We start from the raw sequence: 17,725 nt of genomic DNA, 5'->3' as shown, positions 1-17,725 counted from the left end.
CAATAATACTCATAATTTAACTCTACTGTTAGGCTTCGGGGTGTAAATATGTTAAAAACAAGGTTTCAAAGATAAGCAGAGAGTTATTTAAACGAGTTTTAAATTGATCTTAGTACTTGGTCAAAGAATTGGGCATTTTTTTTATTTATTTTTTGTTTCAAAAAAAGTTTTACAGCAAAACTAGTTTTGAACAGTTTTCGTATTCATTTTGATTCTACTGACATCTACATCAAATTTTATTAAATTTAAAATTTGAAAACGTTTTAACACTAATATATGCAGAGGTAGTCAAAAGTATTTACACAATGCAAATTAGCATTTATTTTTTAATTTAGTTTGAGTCGGAACAGTCTTTGAGTTCTATTGCCTTCATAAGAACTAAATGTGCTTTAAAGTTTAAAATTTTATAAATAAAATGCCGAAAACAAAGTAATAATCAATTGAAACTCGATCGAAGATCGTTACCATGTTTAATTGTGGGATTTCGGCCTCAGTGTTAGTAAAAATTTATAAAATTTCAAGAAAACTGTTTACAATTTGATTAAAAAGAACGAGAAAAACAATTGCTTCGACCATTTAAAGAGAACTGGGAGGAAACCGGTGATGACTCAAAGAGAATGCAGAAAATTCATAGGCACAATCACACAAAATCCCACAATAAGTCCCGTCAGGGTTGCAACAGCATCGATTCAACTTATTGGAAAAAAAGTCAGTGATGCTACACTGCGCCGGAGATTAAAAGAAATTAACATAAACACGTACGTTGTGCGCAAAGTGGTCGATATTTCTGAAACCAACAAAACGAAACGCTTCTCATTTGCCTAGGAGCACATTCAAAAACCTCTACAGTTTTGATATAATGTGTTGTGGACAGATGAGGCTGCATTTCAATTCCAGTGCTCGAAACACTATGCATTTACAACGTGAGAAGAAGAAAGATGCAATTAAGCCGCTAAACAGATTCGGAGGTGACACAGTGATGTTTTGGGGATGTTTATCTTACTACGGTTTTGGAGATGTGGTACCAATCAGCAGTCTGGGTACACAAGAATCTTAAATGACCATGCCTTTGTATCCGGCAATAGGCTTTTTCCAACTATCGACTGGATGTTACAACACGACAATACTCCATATCAAAAAGGATGGTTGCCTACAAAACTTTTAACTGCAGTAAATCAAGCTGTTTTTCTGTTTGGGCTTTCGTCAAACGTCAGAGGACAGTTGATAAGGACCGAAAACACAATGACACAATTGCTGGAATAACCGAAATTTGGTCCAAATTAACAGTTGACTTTGCGCTCAATTGTGTTGGATCAATTCCTGCCAGATTGCAGGATGTTATTGATGCCAAAAGAGATGTAACCAATTATTAATTTCATGTGTAATAATTATTAGTTAAGCTAAACCTCAAAATTTAAGAATTTTCATTAATCTGGAGCATAATAATAATAAATTTAAAGTTTTGTGTAAATACTTTTGATGCAATAAAAAGGTGTATAAATACTTTTGCTTACCGCTAATCATCAGTTCATTTGCTTTGTTTTCTGTCCTATGTACCGTTATCCTTACCAAATAAACTTCGGTCGCTTAGACATACACAAGGTTTAAAACACCATAGCATTTTATTGCACTGCAACAACATCAACAATAAGAAAAAACTTTTTCAACTGAATGTGCACAAAAAAGCTTGTTGTGTAAATACTTTTGACTACCTCTGTATATATGAAACTGAAATCAAGCAAAAGAGGAAATATTTGTAACGGTTTGGCTTCAAAACTTTTTAGCCAATTCTAATGCAGTTTTTTTTAATGAAAGAGGATATTACGGACATAAATAAAGTCCGATAATGTTAGTCAATAATTTTGTATCTATACATACATATAGAATCCAAATATCTCTGAATCACTGATCTCACGTTTCGATAGGAAATATGATTACCAAATGCAATTTCTGTCGCGCGTTCAAAAAGCCTAAAGAACCACCAAGTCTCTGCTGTTTAGGAGGAAACGTTTTATTGGCAGAAATTTCTGATCCACCGGAACCATTAAAAAGTCTTTGATTCATTCTCATCGAGATTCTAAACATTTTCATGATATAATTCGTGTTTACAATTCTGCTTCCCAAATGACGTCATTCGGTGCTGATGAAATCAGACATAGAGATTTTATGCCTACATTTAAAGTTCAGGGCAAGCCTATCATTTAGCTGAATCTCATTTACCAAACAACCCTGACGAACCGAAATTTTTGCAAATATAAACGGTGATTTTTTAAGAGCTTGAGAACTTAAAAAAAAAAAACGCATAAAATTTGCAAAATCTCATCGATTCTTTATTTGAAACGTTATATTGGTCCATGACATTTACTTTTTGAAGATAATTTCATTTAAATGTTGACCGCGGCTGCGTCTTAGGTGGTCCATTCGGAAAGTCCAATTTTGGGTAACTTTTTCGAGCATTTCGGCCGGAATAGCCCGAATTTCTTCGGAAATGTTGTCTTCCAAAACTGGAATAGTTGCTGGCTTATTTGTGTAGACTTTAGACTTGACGTAGCCCCACAACAAATAGTCTAAAGGCGTCGAATCGCATGATCTTGGTGGCCAACTTACCGGTCCATTCCTTGAGATGAATTGTTCTCCGAAGTTTTCCCTCAAAATGGCCATAGAATCGCGAGCTGTGTGGCATGTAGCGCCATCTTTTTGAAACCACATGTCAACCAAGTTCAGTTCTTCCATTTTTGGCAACAAAAAGTTTGTCAGCATTGAACGATAGCGATCGCCATTCACCGTAACGTTGCGTCCAGCAGCATCTTTGAAAAAATACGGTTCAATGATTCCACCAGCGTACAAACCACACCAAACAGTGCATTTTTCGGGATGCATGGGCAGTTCTTGAACGGCTTCTGGTTGCTCTTCACTCCAAATGCGGCAATTTTGCTTATTTACGTAGCCATTCAACCAGAAATGAGCCTCATCGCTGAACAAAATTTGTCGATAACACATTTCGAACCGAACACTGATTTTGGTAATAAAATTCAATGATTTGCAAGCGTTGCTCGTTAGTAAGTCTATTCATGATGAAATGTCAAAGCATACTGAGCATCTTTCCATTTGACACCATGTCTGAAATCCCGCGTGATCTGTCAAATACTAATGCATGAAAATCCTAACCTCAAAAAAATCACCCTTTATTTCATGGGTGATTTGGTAAGCGAAGTACAACGGCGAATCTCGATAGCCCCAAATACTTACAGAGAATTATTATACGACTTGCAATATTTGCCACAATCAATATAATGTCACAATCTTTTCGTGAGCAGCTTCAAGAGTGCTTCTGAAGCTATGCCATCAAATATAGGAAATTTTCAAGTCATTATCAGAGCTGACCTTGCGCCACATACAGAACACAGAGGTCGTTATAATGCATCTCAATTCTTGGACGAGAAAGGAATATTGTTTTGCGAGCACGAGATAACACTCTAAAACGTATAAATGAAATACACGGATCTTACGATGCACTGCAGTGCCCTTTGATATTTAGTCATGGTGAAGACAGACAATTTCTTCAGGACAGGGATTATCTTTCAGAAACAACGTTCGTTCAAGAAAATGAACAAAAATTAATTGACGACTAGCGACTTGCATACAACACTATAATCGACAACGTGATGCAGGACAATGGTAAAATGTTCTTTCTTGATACACCTGGCGGGACTGGAAAAACGTTCTTTTGCTTGCTAAATTCAGAAAGCAAGGAAAAATTGCATTAGCAGTAGCATAATCTTGGATAGCTGCAACATTACTACAGAATCGAAAAACGCTCGCACAACTTTCAAATTACCTTTAGATTTGCAAAGCAAAGAGCTTTCATTTTGTAGTATCTCGAAAGAAAGCTTACTAGCTAAAGAGCTTAAAGAAACGACGTTTATTGTGTGGCTCGAATCGAATATGGTAAATAAAGGTGAGCCTGAAGCTTTGGATCGTACTCTTAGAGATTTTAGAGCTGATGAACGTCCGATTGGAGGTGTTGTGATACTGTTCGCTGGTGTTTCGGCAAGCTTTGCCTGTTGTGCCAAAAAGTACAAAAAGTAATGAAATAAATGCTTGCATAAAATCGTTGTTTTAGTGGGCTTCTGTCAAACTTTTAAGATTGACTACAAATATGCGCGTACATTTTGGGGGTGATAATAATGAAGCACAATTTTCAAGAAGTCTTTTGGATATACATAGAAAATGGAAATATTTTAAATAATGATGGTGAAGTACTAAAAGAACCAACATTTGCAACTAGCGTCACTGGACAAGACGAATTAATAGCTAATGTTTACCTGCAAGTCGCCTAAGTTTCAGAGAAAACGGATGATTCTTTTAATGTTTCAGGCCCATCAACAAACTTATCTTTCTATTGATATATCTGACTGATCAAGACAATGGTATTGATATTTCAATTGAATTCTTTGAATACAACAGGACTTCCTCCGCATAAAGTGGACTTGAAAATTGGGGCTATTGCACCGAAATTATGCAATGCTACTAGATTACGGATAATAACTGTTATGTTTTATTTATAATGCATACAATTTAAATTGAAAGAAAATACATATTATTATTCAATATTCGAGAAAATTCTTTATGGAAAATATTCTAATTGAAAAAACGGCCAACCTCTTTCACAGACGACGATGAACTGAAAAACTAGCAATAATGAGTGTACGTCGTATGTGTAATTTATATAACAGATTTTCATAGATTTATGTGTATGTATAAAGTGTATAACAGAATGTCATAGCAACAATTAAATGAATACAGGATACGTACTTAGCATAATAGTTAGCAAGATAGTATTTTAGAAATACAGTGTATGAATACATTATACTCTCCGCCTGGCCGAAAAAAAAAACTTAACTTAATTATTAAAAAAAAAAACTTAATATTGGAATCTAATAGGGCGTTTGGTTTGTCTTCCTGAACGTCGTGGAGTGTGGACCTCTGGATGTGGAGGTACAGTTCTAGTTACAGCTTCTGCTGATGCTTGAGGACGTGAAGTTGGAGTTTCAGTTGCAGCCTGTGTTGATGATGGTGCTTGAGATACCGGATGATGGCACACTATCACATCATGATCTGAAAATGAAACTGTCCGACGATCTTGTACGATAGGTTGTTGAGTTAGAGCTGGATTGTTGGCTTCGGAGCTGGGACATTCACGAGTCTGAGTTGGTCAATATGTCTTTTAAATATATAACCACTGTCTAATTTAACAATGTAATGTAATGAGCCCAACTTTTGAGTGATGAATCCTAGTTCCCATGCTGGTTTATTGTTTCTGTAAACTCGAACAGTTACTCGGTCACCAGTTTTGAGACTACGTATCGTACCATTTTGTGGAACAGTTGATGGTAACTCTTTAGTAGGTCTTATCGCATCTAAACGAATACGTAGCTGACGATGCAGGTACAGCTCTGCTGGACTTTTCCCAGAAGACAACGGTGTGGCTCGGAATAATTGTAGTATTTGATTTAGATGATCCGAGTTATTCTCCATCTTTTCAAGCTTTATTTTTAATGTCTGGACAAACCTTTCTGCAAGTTCATTGGTTGCAGGATGTCCTGGCGCAATGAATATCTGAGTGATGCCTCGGTCCTTGCAGTATTTATCGAATATCTGATTTTTGAAAATCGTTGCATTGTCGGATACCAAGAAATTTGGATAACCGTGAAAGGAAAATATGTCCTCTAGAAGAGACATTGTTGTGGACGTGTCCGGTGCTTTCTTAATTGCTCTGACCTCGGGCCATTTAGACTTCGCGTCAATTAATATAAAGTAGAAATTACCATTTTTGGGTCCAGCGTAGTCAATGTGAACTCTTTGAAAATTTTCCTGTGGTTCTTCCCAATGATGTGTTGGTGCTTTTGCTGGAGATTTTTGGTTCAGGGCGCAGGCTTGACATGACCGTACTACTTGTTCAATATCTCGATCAATATTGTGCCAGTAACAGTATCTTCTCGCTAGCTGTTTCATGCGAACTATGCCTGGATGTGTTACATGAAGTTCGTCCAATATTGTCTTTTGAAAAATTTTTGGGATGTATACTCGTGAATCTCGGAATAAAATGTTACCTTGCAGTGTATATTCCTGTAAATAGCTTGTTCCGGCGTTGATTTCTTTTATTATTTTTGTCAGATCAGGGTCCTTAGATGTTTCTTGTGCTATCATTTGACTAGTGACGTTGGTTGAAGATATGTAGCTGAATGAATTGTTTTGGAGCTGAAAGATTTCATCATCGATTGTAGAATGTTCTTTGGAAGTTTTACTGACCGGATTTCTTGAGAAATAATCGGCATTGACATTTCGGTCGCCGTTTCGATGAATTATTTCATAGTTAAAATTAGACAAATAACTTGCGTACCTGAGCAATCTAGCGGCTGTCATGGGTGGCAAATTACTATGATGATGGAATATTCTTGCCAGAGGTTTGTTGTCCGTGATGAGCGTAAACTTTCTACCATATAAATAAGTAAAAAGTCGGTCAAGTGCAAATACAATAGCCAAGGCCTCGCGATCAATTTGGCTATAATTCATCTCAGACTTTGAAAGGGACCTTGATACGAAACAGATCGGTTTCTCGACTCCATCGATGATATGAGAAAGAACAGCGGCTACTCCCACAGGGCTGGCATCGCAAGCAACAGTGACTGGCAGTGAAGGGTCATATGGAACAAGCGTCTGTTCGCTTCCGATCAAATGTTTAAGCTTGATGAATGCTGCTTCACATTTCGCTGACCAGAAAAAACCGGAATCCTTACAGAGTAGCTCGCGAATCGGGGCTGTGATAGTTGAATGGTTGGGGATGAATTTACTATAGTAAGTCACTAGTCCAAGAAATTGTTTTACTTCCTTCTCATTAGTTGGTCTTCGTGCATCAAAATGTTATGTTTTATTTATAATGCATACAATTTAAATTGAAAGAAAATACATATTATTATTCAATATTCGAGAAAATTCTTTATGGAAAATATTCTAATTGAAAAAACGGCCAACCTCTTTCACAGACGACGATGAACTGAAAAACTAGCAATAATGAGTGTACGTCGTATGTGTAATTTATATAACAGATTTTCATAGATTTATGTGTATGTATAAAGTGTATAACAGAATGTCATAGCAACAATTGAATGAATACAGGATACGTACTTAGCATAATAGTTAGCAAGATAGTATTTTAGAAATACAGTGTATGAATACATTATAATAACTATGCAGAGGAACGTGATTGAAGCTAAAATTCTTTCCGGCTCATCCCAGATCAAGTCGTTTTCATTCCCAGTATACCGATAATTACTAAGGAATACCTGTTCGAATTTAAACAAGTACAATTTCCTATAAAGCTTTGTTTTGCTACGTCTATGAAGGTTATTGCGTTGGTCTTGGGTTCGATCCCTGCCTATGCCATCTAAAGTCTTTTCACGGGTACTGCGTCTTGTGAGGGATTGACAAATTTTCCAAGAGTAACTCTTGTCATGAAAAAGTGCTTTCTCAAATTAGCCGTTCGGATTCGGCATATAAACTGTAGGTCCCCTCCATTCCTCACAACGTTACTCGCACACAGGAATGGTTGAGAGTTGTAAGTCACTAGGCCCTAATTCTCTACGGACTGTTGCACCACCCAATTATAAACGTAATAGAAATATGTACAGAGGTAATATATAAATTAATAAATAAAAAAAGTACAATATAAGAAAATATTTTCATACTCATTTTTTTTAATAAAATATTAAAAAACTTGCATTTTTTTATATTTATTTGATGTGCTTCTAATCTTATGACCCGATTTTGTTCGCATATTCTTGACTCAATAAAAAATTTGCCATGAAAGTTCCGTAAACTAAATCTCTCCCTTACCCAAGTTTTATATTTTGTTGTTAACAAAATAGTCCCTCTTTTACCATATTTGTTTTTTTCTAATCCATCACGTAACAGGATAAATATCGATTTTACTTTTTGAAAATGTCTGTTGAATAAAACGATAATGGATGAATTAATTCATATCTTATAGTTAGAGTAAGTCAACATAAAAATGATCAAAGAACCTCGTTATCAAATTATCCAGTACAAGTTTTATTTGAAAAAATCAAGCATAAACTCCAGGTCAATTGAATAAATTCAGTGCTAATTTAGAATTCAAGATAAACCAAGATGTCTAAGATGAAAATAGCATTCGTTGTACGTAGCAGGTTTGTAATTATTGAAAAATAAGAAAAAAGAAGCAGAGTACAATATTTTAAGAGCCAGTCCTGTCCATAAAAAATGAAACAGGAGCAATCTAAAAAGTTCTAGCGATGAGTTTTTATATCAATTAGTAAATTTACGCTATAAATTTGAAATAAGAAATAATCACGAAATTGGCGTCTCAAGCAAAAGAGTTCCTTTTTTTTGGTTTAGAATTTCATCAGTAATTTTTTAATGATGGTATCGGAACAGTGAATCGAATTTGATGTTTTTTTTTTTTTAAATTTAGCCGATTTCAACAGAAAGAAAAATAATTTAAATAAAAATTCACCTAATACGATCAATCTTTTGCCTAAATTAAAGCTCTAATATGTTCAAGAACAAAACTAAAACAAAATTTCACAAGATTGTGACACAAAAATTAAAATGAAATATAGCGTTTCTGCTTTGATTTTTCGTACAAAGAGATAATTATTTGCGGAGAGGCAAATTGCACAAAAAAGCCTTAACACCAAATCCCAAAGAGGAACATGTTCATCTTCTCGGGATTCTTAAGATTTGGAAAAACTAGTGAAACGAAGTTGATGCGTTTAATGAAAAAAACTTTAACTTAGAAGTCTTCGATGGGTACAAATATTGTTATCAATGTCTCGGTAAGAAAAACTATCAATTAAACTAGTTCCACAAATTTGAGGGTGGATTGATCACCTCATCTCCTGGAGTTTCAGATCTACAATTTATTCTTAAAAAACGAACGCTGTTTTTTATCTCAATGACATCAAAAAGAAAGTTTTTTTTTATATTTCTATAACCTTATCAACCGATAAGGTCGTAAAACAGATCAAAATTTAAGTTTAATTTTTGGGTGACGCCCGTAATTTCTTCATCGGAATTTTATTGGTAATTTTTAAGGTTGAATAACGAGCAAAATCTATGAGTCTAGAATTCAATATGATACAAAAGACATACTCATTGATGCAATCAAGAAGCCTGGAACTATTTAGTCAAATTGTATGATTCAATAACCAAAAAAAACTTTATGAAGTTACTCTTTGGAGTACTCATTATTAAAATATTGTTAAAGGTTTTATATTCATATATTTTGTTATTGTTATAAATATCAGTTAGTTGTTAAGTTTTTTTTTTCATATTCAAGTCACGGAATGTCTTCTGATAAGCTAAAATAAATGTGTGTTATTTTGTTGAGGGTTCTTTTTACTAGAGGTCTAAATTTTTTCAACCGATTTTCTTCAAAATTGTCAAGTCCAACTTTTAGTAGATGTCAAACTTTTCTCCGATAACATTGTTTACAATTGAAGGGAAATTAAACTCTAAAAGAGAAAGACTCAATTAGTATTTTAAACAGGCAACGAGAGATGGTTGAGCTTTAACCAATAATAGTCAAATAAGGACCTATCTTATCTGATTATCTATACTATACACTTTTAGCATCGCCACTGATGCTTCCGACATTGCCGTTGGTGCAGTGCTTCAAAAAAAAATTTCTCAGTCTTGGATACCTTTAGCGTTTTTTTTTAAGAAACTCAAGGATTCAGAAAGCAAATATTCAGCGAGTTACTCGCTGTATATTTATCGATCAAGCATTTTCGTTTTTTCGTCGAAGGACGAGAATTCACTGTCTTCACAGACCACAAGCCGCTTTCCTTCGCTTTAACAAGCAAAACTGAAAGGAGTCCACGTCAAACACGTCATCTAGACTTTATCTCACAGTTCACTTCTGATATCCAACACGTCAAGGGCAAAGACAATATTGTCGCTGACGCCCTTTCCCGCATTGATGAAATCGCCGCTATCAAAAGTCATGAACTTGATTTAAACACAATTGCCAAGTTGTAGTCAACGGACACAGAACTTAAAGAGCTTCTGAAAAACAAAAACGCAAAGAAAAATTCGAATTTCGTACTGCGTGAATTTAAATTTCCTAGCGTTTCCACTTATTGCGAGACTTCAACAAACAAAAATAGACCTTTCATACCTTTAACACTTCTTTTCAAAGTTTTTACGGTTCTTCACGGCATTTCTCACCCGAGCATACGCTCTACACGCAAGCTCATCTCAGAGCGATACTTCTCGCCAAAAATGAACAAGAACATCAACACTTGGGCAAAATCGTGCATAGGATGTCAAAAATCGAAAGTTCAGAGGCATACCAAATCAGAATTCGGAAGATTCGAAGTGCCAACAGGTCGATTCGATCACATACACTTAGATTTGGTATATATATATATCCTCACTGCTGTTGACAGATTCACGCGTTGGCCAGAAGCCAATCTTCTAGTTGATATAACTGCCAGTTCTATAGCAAAAGCATTAGTCGAAAATTTCATTTCCCGTTTTGGTACTGCTTTAAAAATCACTACGGACCAAGGAAGTCAATTCGAATCAAAACTCTTTAGCGAGCTTTCTAGACTTTTGGGCATACATAAAATGCACACTACACCATATCACCCGCAAGCCAATGGTATGGTTGAGCGTTTCCATAGACAACTAAAATGTTCGTTAAAGGCTAGATGTAATACCATTAATTGGAGCTCAGAACTCCCAATCATCCTTTTAGGAATTCGCTGCGCAGTTAAAGAAGACTTAAACTCTTCAGCGGTATATGGTCAAAATTTGAGGCTTCCTGGAGAAATTTTTATTGCAACGAAAATCAAGAAAGCTCTCCAAACGTTCTAATAGAAAGGCTACGTAGTGCAATGAGAAATCTCATACCAACAGAAACTAGAAAAGCAAATCAAGAAATTTTCATTCGAAAACATTTAAACGAGTGCAAACAGGTCTTTATCAGGATTGATAAAGTCAAAACAGGTCTCATGCCTTCATACGAGGGTCCATATAATGTTATTCGCCGCCTGAGAAAACATTTTGTAATTCAAGTGAACAACAAAAGTGTTTCGATTTCCATCGATCGTTTTAAACCAGCGCATTGTATCTAGTGTTTCGACCAAATTAAACCATAGTACAAATAACCATCATTAGTAATCATCTCAAGGGGGACTCGATTGGAGGAGGGTGATGTGGTGGGCATGCATTTGAGAACAAACCAACAATCGATATGCGTTCCAAAATCAATCGCGTTGCGAACTACCCTTAGCGCGATTAACGCGATTCACAACACGCGTCCATACATTTAACATGTGTCGGAACACTTCCGAATTCAAAGCAAAATTTACAACCAAAACCATCTTCGCTTTCATTTCAAAATATTTCAATTGGATTAATCCTGTCTGTGCTGGAGCTAGCAACTCCATTCCTAAGAAAAAGAAAAACTTAAAACTTAATTGTAAAACTTAAAATTAAATTCTAAACCTAAATTATTTGATATTTAAAAAGGTATAACTTAAAAATAAAACACGTTGTGGTCTCTTTTTCACGTTGGACTATGTGAACCCAGGTAACAATATCATGAAGCTGAAAAGATTGTTTGTGTGTTCAAACGAGCTAATCTCATGAACTGCTAGTCCGATTTAAACAATTCTTTTAATGTTAAGTAGCCTATTTATTAAAGAAAGCTTTAGGCAAAATATTCAAAGCAGCAGGCGATGACTTGGTAGGGAGCATGCACCAACTTATCTGCTAAATTTGGTCAGAAGAAAGCATGCCCGATGAGTGGAATCTCAGCATAGTGTGCCCGATACATAAAAAAGGAGACCCTCTAAACTGCGCCAACTACAGAGGCATCAGTCTCCTTAACATTGCGTATAAGATCCTCTCTGCCGTATTATGTGAACGTCTGAAGCCGTTCGTCAACAACTTGATAGGTACTTATCAGTGTGGCTTCAGACCAGGAAAGTCCACTATCAACCAAATATTCACACTACGGCAGATCTTGGAAAAAACCCAGGAGCTTCAAATCGATACCCACCATCTCTTTATCGATCTTAAAGCCGCGTCAGCATCTATAGGGAAGAGCTCTACCGAGCAATGTCTAGTTTTGGCATCCCTGTCAAACTTATCCGTTTGTGCAGAATGACGATGGAGAATGCACGCTGCTCTATCAAGGTCGGAAAAGATCTTACCGATGCATTTGATGTCAAAAAAGGTTTTAGACAAGGCGATGCACTGTCATGCGACTTCTTCAACATCATTCTGGAAAGAATTGTGCAAAACTCAACCGTCAACACTAGAGGCACAATCTTCCAAAGATCCTTCCAATTACTCGGATACGCAGATGATATTGACATAATTGGAAGATCAAAGCGTGATGTCAGTGGAGCGTTTTTGAGCATTGAGACGGAAGCGGAGAAGTTGGGTTTAGTGGTCAATGAGGGCAAGACCAAGTATATGCTGTCATCAAAAAAGGACACTGAACGACGACGTATTGGACAAAACGTCACCATGGACAGCTATAACTTTGAGGTAGTTAAGGACTTTGTCTACCTAGGCACCGCTATTAATGCAGACAACGACATCAGCGCTGAAATCAAACGAAGAATAACTCTTGCAAATCGCTGGTTCTTTGGACTTAGAAGGCAATTGAGAAGTAAAGTCCTCTCTCGAGCATGTAAAATCACCATCTATAAGACACTCATCATCCCGGTTCTCATTTACGGCGCTGAGGCCTGGACCCTGTCAAAGAAAGATGAGAGCGTCTTAGGATGCTTCGAGAGAAAAATTCTTCGGGCGATTTTTGGTCCCGTACGCATAGATGGAGAATGGAGGAGAAGATATAACGACGAGCTGTACGGGCTGTACAGCGACACTGACCTAGTTAGCAGAATCAAAGTCCAACGGCTTAGATGGCTAGGTCATGTAGAGCGGATGGACATCAACGCTCCAGCCCGGAAGGTCTTCGAATCCAATCCCGAGGGACAGCGCAGTAGAGGAAGACCGCGACTCAGGTGGCGCACCCAGGTGGGAGAGGACCTCAACCAACTTGGCGTGCGAAACTGGAGACAGCTAGCTAGGGACCGAGCTGGCTGGAGACGCTTCTTGGTTGAGGCCCAGGTCCGCCCCGGACTGTAGCGCCACCTTAAGTAAGTAAGTAAGTTTAGGCAAAATAACATCATGCTAAAAAAATTGGTGATTTTTGAAAAAATCAAGTGCCAGTTCATCATGTATGCTCATTTTGTTGTTATCCAACTCTTTCTATATTATACTTTTAACTTTTTTGAATACAATACAAAGTTCTTCAATTCTAAGTTGGAATTTCTTTGTATCCTTTGTTGGCTTTCAGTAGTAGTAGGTTAGACCGAAATAAGAAATCTCATAATGCGTTCTTTTGAACAAAAACTTTGTAATAGTCATCAGCTTTTGTCCAGTCTCGAATATCTTCGAATTCCAAGTCATTAGAATTCTCCTGAAACTTGTTCTAATATTAGTTAGTTAGGATTATGTTTGGTAGGTACTACTAATGCAGTTTTAGTGCATTCAAATTCATTACAAAGACAATGAAAATTTTGTCAATTTTCTTTAATGTTCATATTTCATTAGAATTTTTCCTATTTCTCAATAAATTATAACACAAAATCATCATAAGGTGAATATTGCTAAAGCGAAAATTAAAAATAAAATAAAATAAAAATATAAACAAATTAATCAGCTCAGAGAGTGCATGTGTCATTGCCAAACGGAATTTCCCATCGCACCGCAATCGCCGCCGAATCGAGTCAGCTGAGATCTTAATTTGTTTTTCATTTTATTTTCTTGCAATTAGGTAGGTTAAGGTACCTCGAGGTACAAATCACAAGGCATATAGAGATGGATGACACTCATGCGATGATTCTTAAAGCAAAACAGAACACTGTCAACAAATGAAAGAAAAAAAGAAAACCCTTTTGGTGCAACAGTTCCATTTCAATGCTGACGTTGATGCTGCTCTCGTGGCCTTGTTCGGTTCGATAGCAGCAGAATAGTATATTTTTTTTCTGCTTTCCGATTTTGTGTGTATTGTAGTGCGCAACTCAAAAACGCTTTTTGTTTTGATCAGAATCAACCAAAATCATCATCATCATCACTATCAACATCAATTAAACTCTCGGTCTTGCCAGTACACACAATAAACCATGAGAAAGGCAGACCAACAGACCAAACGAATAGACCAACAGACCACACGATAGTGAAAAGATTTCTAAAAATAGGGCCATCTACTGACACTATAAATAATTTTATGACAGGCCAGAAGCAGAAGAGGAGCAAAAATCTCAAGAAATCGCGTCTACTCTACATCCACCTATTTATTTGCGATGTTTTGTAGAGTTTTCTATACCCAAAAAGCCAGCCCACTTTGGCTACGCATTAATTTATAAATGATTAGCCAGGTGCACACTGACGCGACAACCGACGGCAGAGATTGGCATCCTGGTATAGATACCTAATGTGTCCCAGAATGCCAGAATCCTTTGTCCTAGAAACAAACAAAATATGCTATTTTCTTTGGAAGTATTTTTGAGAGACTTACCACATTCAACAAATAATTGCACAGTTCCCGCGAGGGTAGATCGTTTAATGCTGCAACCAGTGTTTTGGCCAGATTCATTTTTGCAGCAAAGTAGATCTTTGTTAGGATGTTCCCGGGGATTTTCTCGTCAGGGAATGCCTCCTGGCAATCATCCAGGAGGTCCTCCATGACGAATTCCTCGATTTGCTGAATTTTGATTGATTTATTTGGAACAATTTGGGGATTATACAACGCACTTTAAAAAGCAATTGCACTTTTTATCTTCTAGCAACTATTTTTCCTTTAGGGAGCTTATAATAATTTCAATAAGACTTTTCTCAACTCAATATGATGATGAACTACAATATACCGTATTTTTCTATCTAATTCACTTAGAACGTTGTTGTGTGAATTGTAACAAATTCTTAACGAAACGTGTTAATAAATTACTTTGCGAATTTGAGAATAAGTTTTTCCGACTTAACAAAAATTAAAAATATTGAAAAATTTTCTTCGAGTTCAACATCCACACTACACTGACAAGTGGATGCGAAATGACATTTGATTTTGAATTTCTTTTTGAAGGTAGAGGAAAATTTGGTATGGTATTTTTTTGACATTTTCCTTTGTGGTTTTCTTTCGTTGTTATTGTTTTGTTTTTGGTTTTTTGTTTTTGTTTTAATGTATTTCAGCAACAAGTACGCGGTTGGTTTGTCAGCTGTTTGCTAGCGGAATTGAAGGTAGAATTATTCTAGTACATTATTATTTTAAATCTGAACCGGACGTGAATTCTAAATAAAGACAAAATACGGAATTTCCGTTAAATTTCAAATTGATAGAAGTTTTGTGAAGATTTTTGAAAATTAATTAGTTAGCTTAAAATGAATAGATACAAGTATCATTTTGTTGTTGGTAATTTTTATTTTGTATATTTAATTTATTACAATGAGTTTTTTTGCATGGTCGATATTTATGAAACTTAAGGTAAGCTCGCACGATTTCCGGTAGTTTATTCTCATTTTCACGTAGATTTGATTGTTTCTGGAAAAAGATATAATGTCCATTTGAATCTTATGTGCGTTGTTTTAGTGGAACTTGTCGAAATGGTCTGTCTATTTTTTAGAGAGACATCAGTTGAATCAATTTCTACTTAAAACAACGAAGCGAAGACATCTGACAGTCAATTCAAGCAGTATCTCAAGAAGATCATATGAGCTACACAGAACTCTGCCGCACGGTCAAAGAGCTCTCAGAGCAAATTCATGCTATGAAAAGGTATGAACGACCGAGATCTAAATCTAGAAGCAAGTTCCAAAATCGAGGTCGTTCTTCCAGCAGAGACAAAGATGGTCAAAAGTTATGCTTTTATCACAAGCGATGGTCTCACAATGCAAGAAATTGTGAGGGTTCGTGCTCCTTCAACAACAACAACAACCAGGGAAACTAACTGAGCTGTCGTCAGTTCAGACGGTTGGCGACAGCACCTTCAACAACAACAGCAGCTTCAGTAAAGAACCCCGTCTGCACATTTTCGATAAAGGAGCAAACACCCACTTTCTTATAGATTCTGGATCAGTAGTTTCAGTCATTCCCATCTCAAAAATTAACCAACGCCTAGTTAGTGCAGATCTTAAATTATACGCAGCTAATAAAACTGAAATCAAAAATTTCGGCTATCACATCCTTAAACTCAGCCTTGGCCTGCGGAGAGAGTTCAAGTGGTCTTTCATTTAAGCTGATGTTCAGTCATCAATAATTGGTGCAGATTTCCTCCAGCATTACCATCTTGTCATTGACCTCACACAAAAATGTCTTATAGATGCAATAACAAATCTCATGACAAGTGAAAAATGACAGAGGTAAAAGAGTTTGGAATATCAACTTTAAGTGTTGGAGCAGTACAAAGGGATGAGTACCAAAACCTACTCAAAGAGTACATCGATGTCACTACCACCTCAACACAGCCTAAAACAAATATGGACCTTTCTGTATGCCACTATATCGAAATAAAAGGCCCACCAGTTGCAAGTCGTTTCAGACGCCTTTCAGGAGCTAAACTGACAGCCGCAAAAACTGAATTGGATTTTCTCATCGAAAAAGGTATCTGCCGACCCTACAAAAGTCCATGGGCCAGCCCACTGCACATGGTAGCCAAGAAAAATGATGGTTGGCGAGCCTGTGGGGACTACAGGCGTTTAAATCCACAAACTACACCTGATCGATATCCAATTGCTCACGACATTAAAAAAACAGCTGTTTGCACCCCGTTTGGCTTTTTTGAATACCTATTCATGCCCTTCGGTCTGCGGAATGCCTCACAAACATTCCAGAGGTTTATGGACTCCATCTTCAGAGGTATGCAATTTGTATTCTGTTATATAGACGATATTATCATAATGTCTGAATCTTCGGAGCAACATCTTAAGCATCTTCAAGCTGTCTTCACAATTTTAAGGCAACATTTTTTTTACCATCAATGTCAATAAATGCCAGTTCGGAATGGCAGAAGTCAAGTTTCTTGGTTATGTTATCAACAAGGATGGGTGCAAACCACCGCCAGAGCGTGTCTCCGCCATTATCAACTACGAGCGGCCTGAAACTATTTGTCAACTAAGGCGATTCTTGGGTATCATCAATAGTATAGGCGCTGCATACCACACGCAGCAGATCTACAAGTTCTACTCAACGAATTTCTAAAAAACTCCAAGAAAAATGACAAACGAAAAGTACCTTGGACAGAAGCAACAAAACTAATGTTCGATAAATGTAGAGCAAGTCTGGGCGAAGCAGCACTTTTAGATCACCCATATACATATATCATAATATATTTCCTCTATGGAACCGACGCTGTAAGAAAGCCATTGGAGCCTCCTTACACTGGACCATTCGAGTTACTCGAAAGATTATCGGACTGTCTCTTCACTATTCGAATGAATAATAAAGATGCTAACGTGTCAGTGGATCGACTTAAGCCTGCATTTATTGCTCAAGAAGAAAGACCAACTGAAATCAATGTGCCAAATGAGGAATCCAGCCAGCAGCAAACACTCGAGCTTCCAAGAACACCAGAACCCAGCCAGAGCCAGCAGCATCAATTTGAGT

The 17,725-nt window shown here is 36.7% G+C and overlaps 1 protein-coding gene across 1 annotated transcript in view; it reads right to left on the bottom strand.

Moving 5' to 3' along the window:
* LOC129949268 (protein fem-1 homolog B) overlaps positions 1-15,176 on the bottom strand; it is a 34,916-nt gene extending 19,740 nt beyond the window's left edge. The window contains exon 1 of the mRNA XM_056060620.1: positions 14,645-15,176. Within this exon, the coding sequence (XP_055916595.1) occupies positions 14,645-14,812 (168 nt within the window). The 5' untranslated portion in view covers positions 14,813-15,176. The remainder of the gene's footprint in view (positions 1-14,644) is intronic.
* Positions 15,177-17,725: the final 2,549 nt, after the last annotated feature.

Source organism: Eupeodes corollae, chromosome 3 (assembly GCF_945859685.1).
Source record: "Eupeodes corollae chromosome 3, idEupCoro1.1, whole genome shotgun sequence".
Taxonomy (NCBI): Eukaryota; Metazoa; Arthropoda; class Insecta; order Diptera; family Syrphidae; genus Eupeodes; species Eupeodes corollae.
This window is presented reverse-complemented; position numbering and strand designations above follow the sequence as displayed.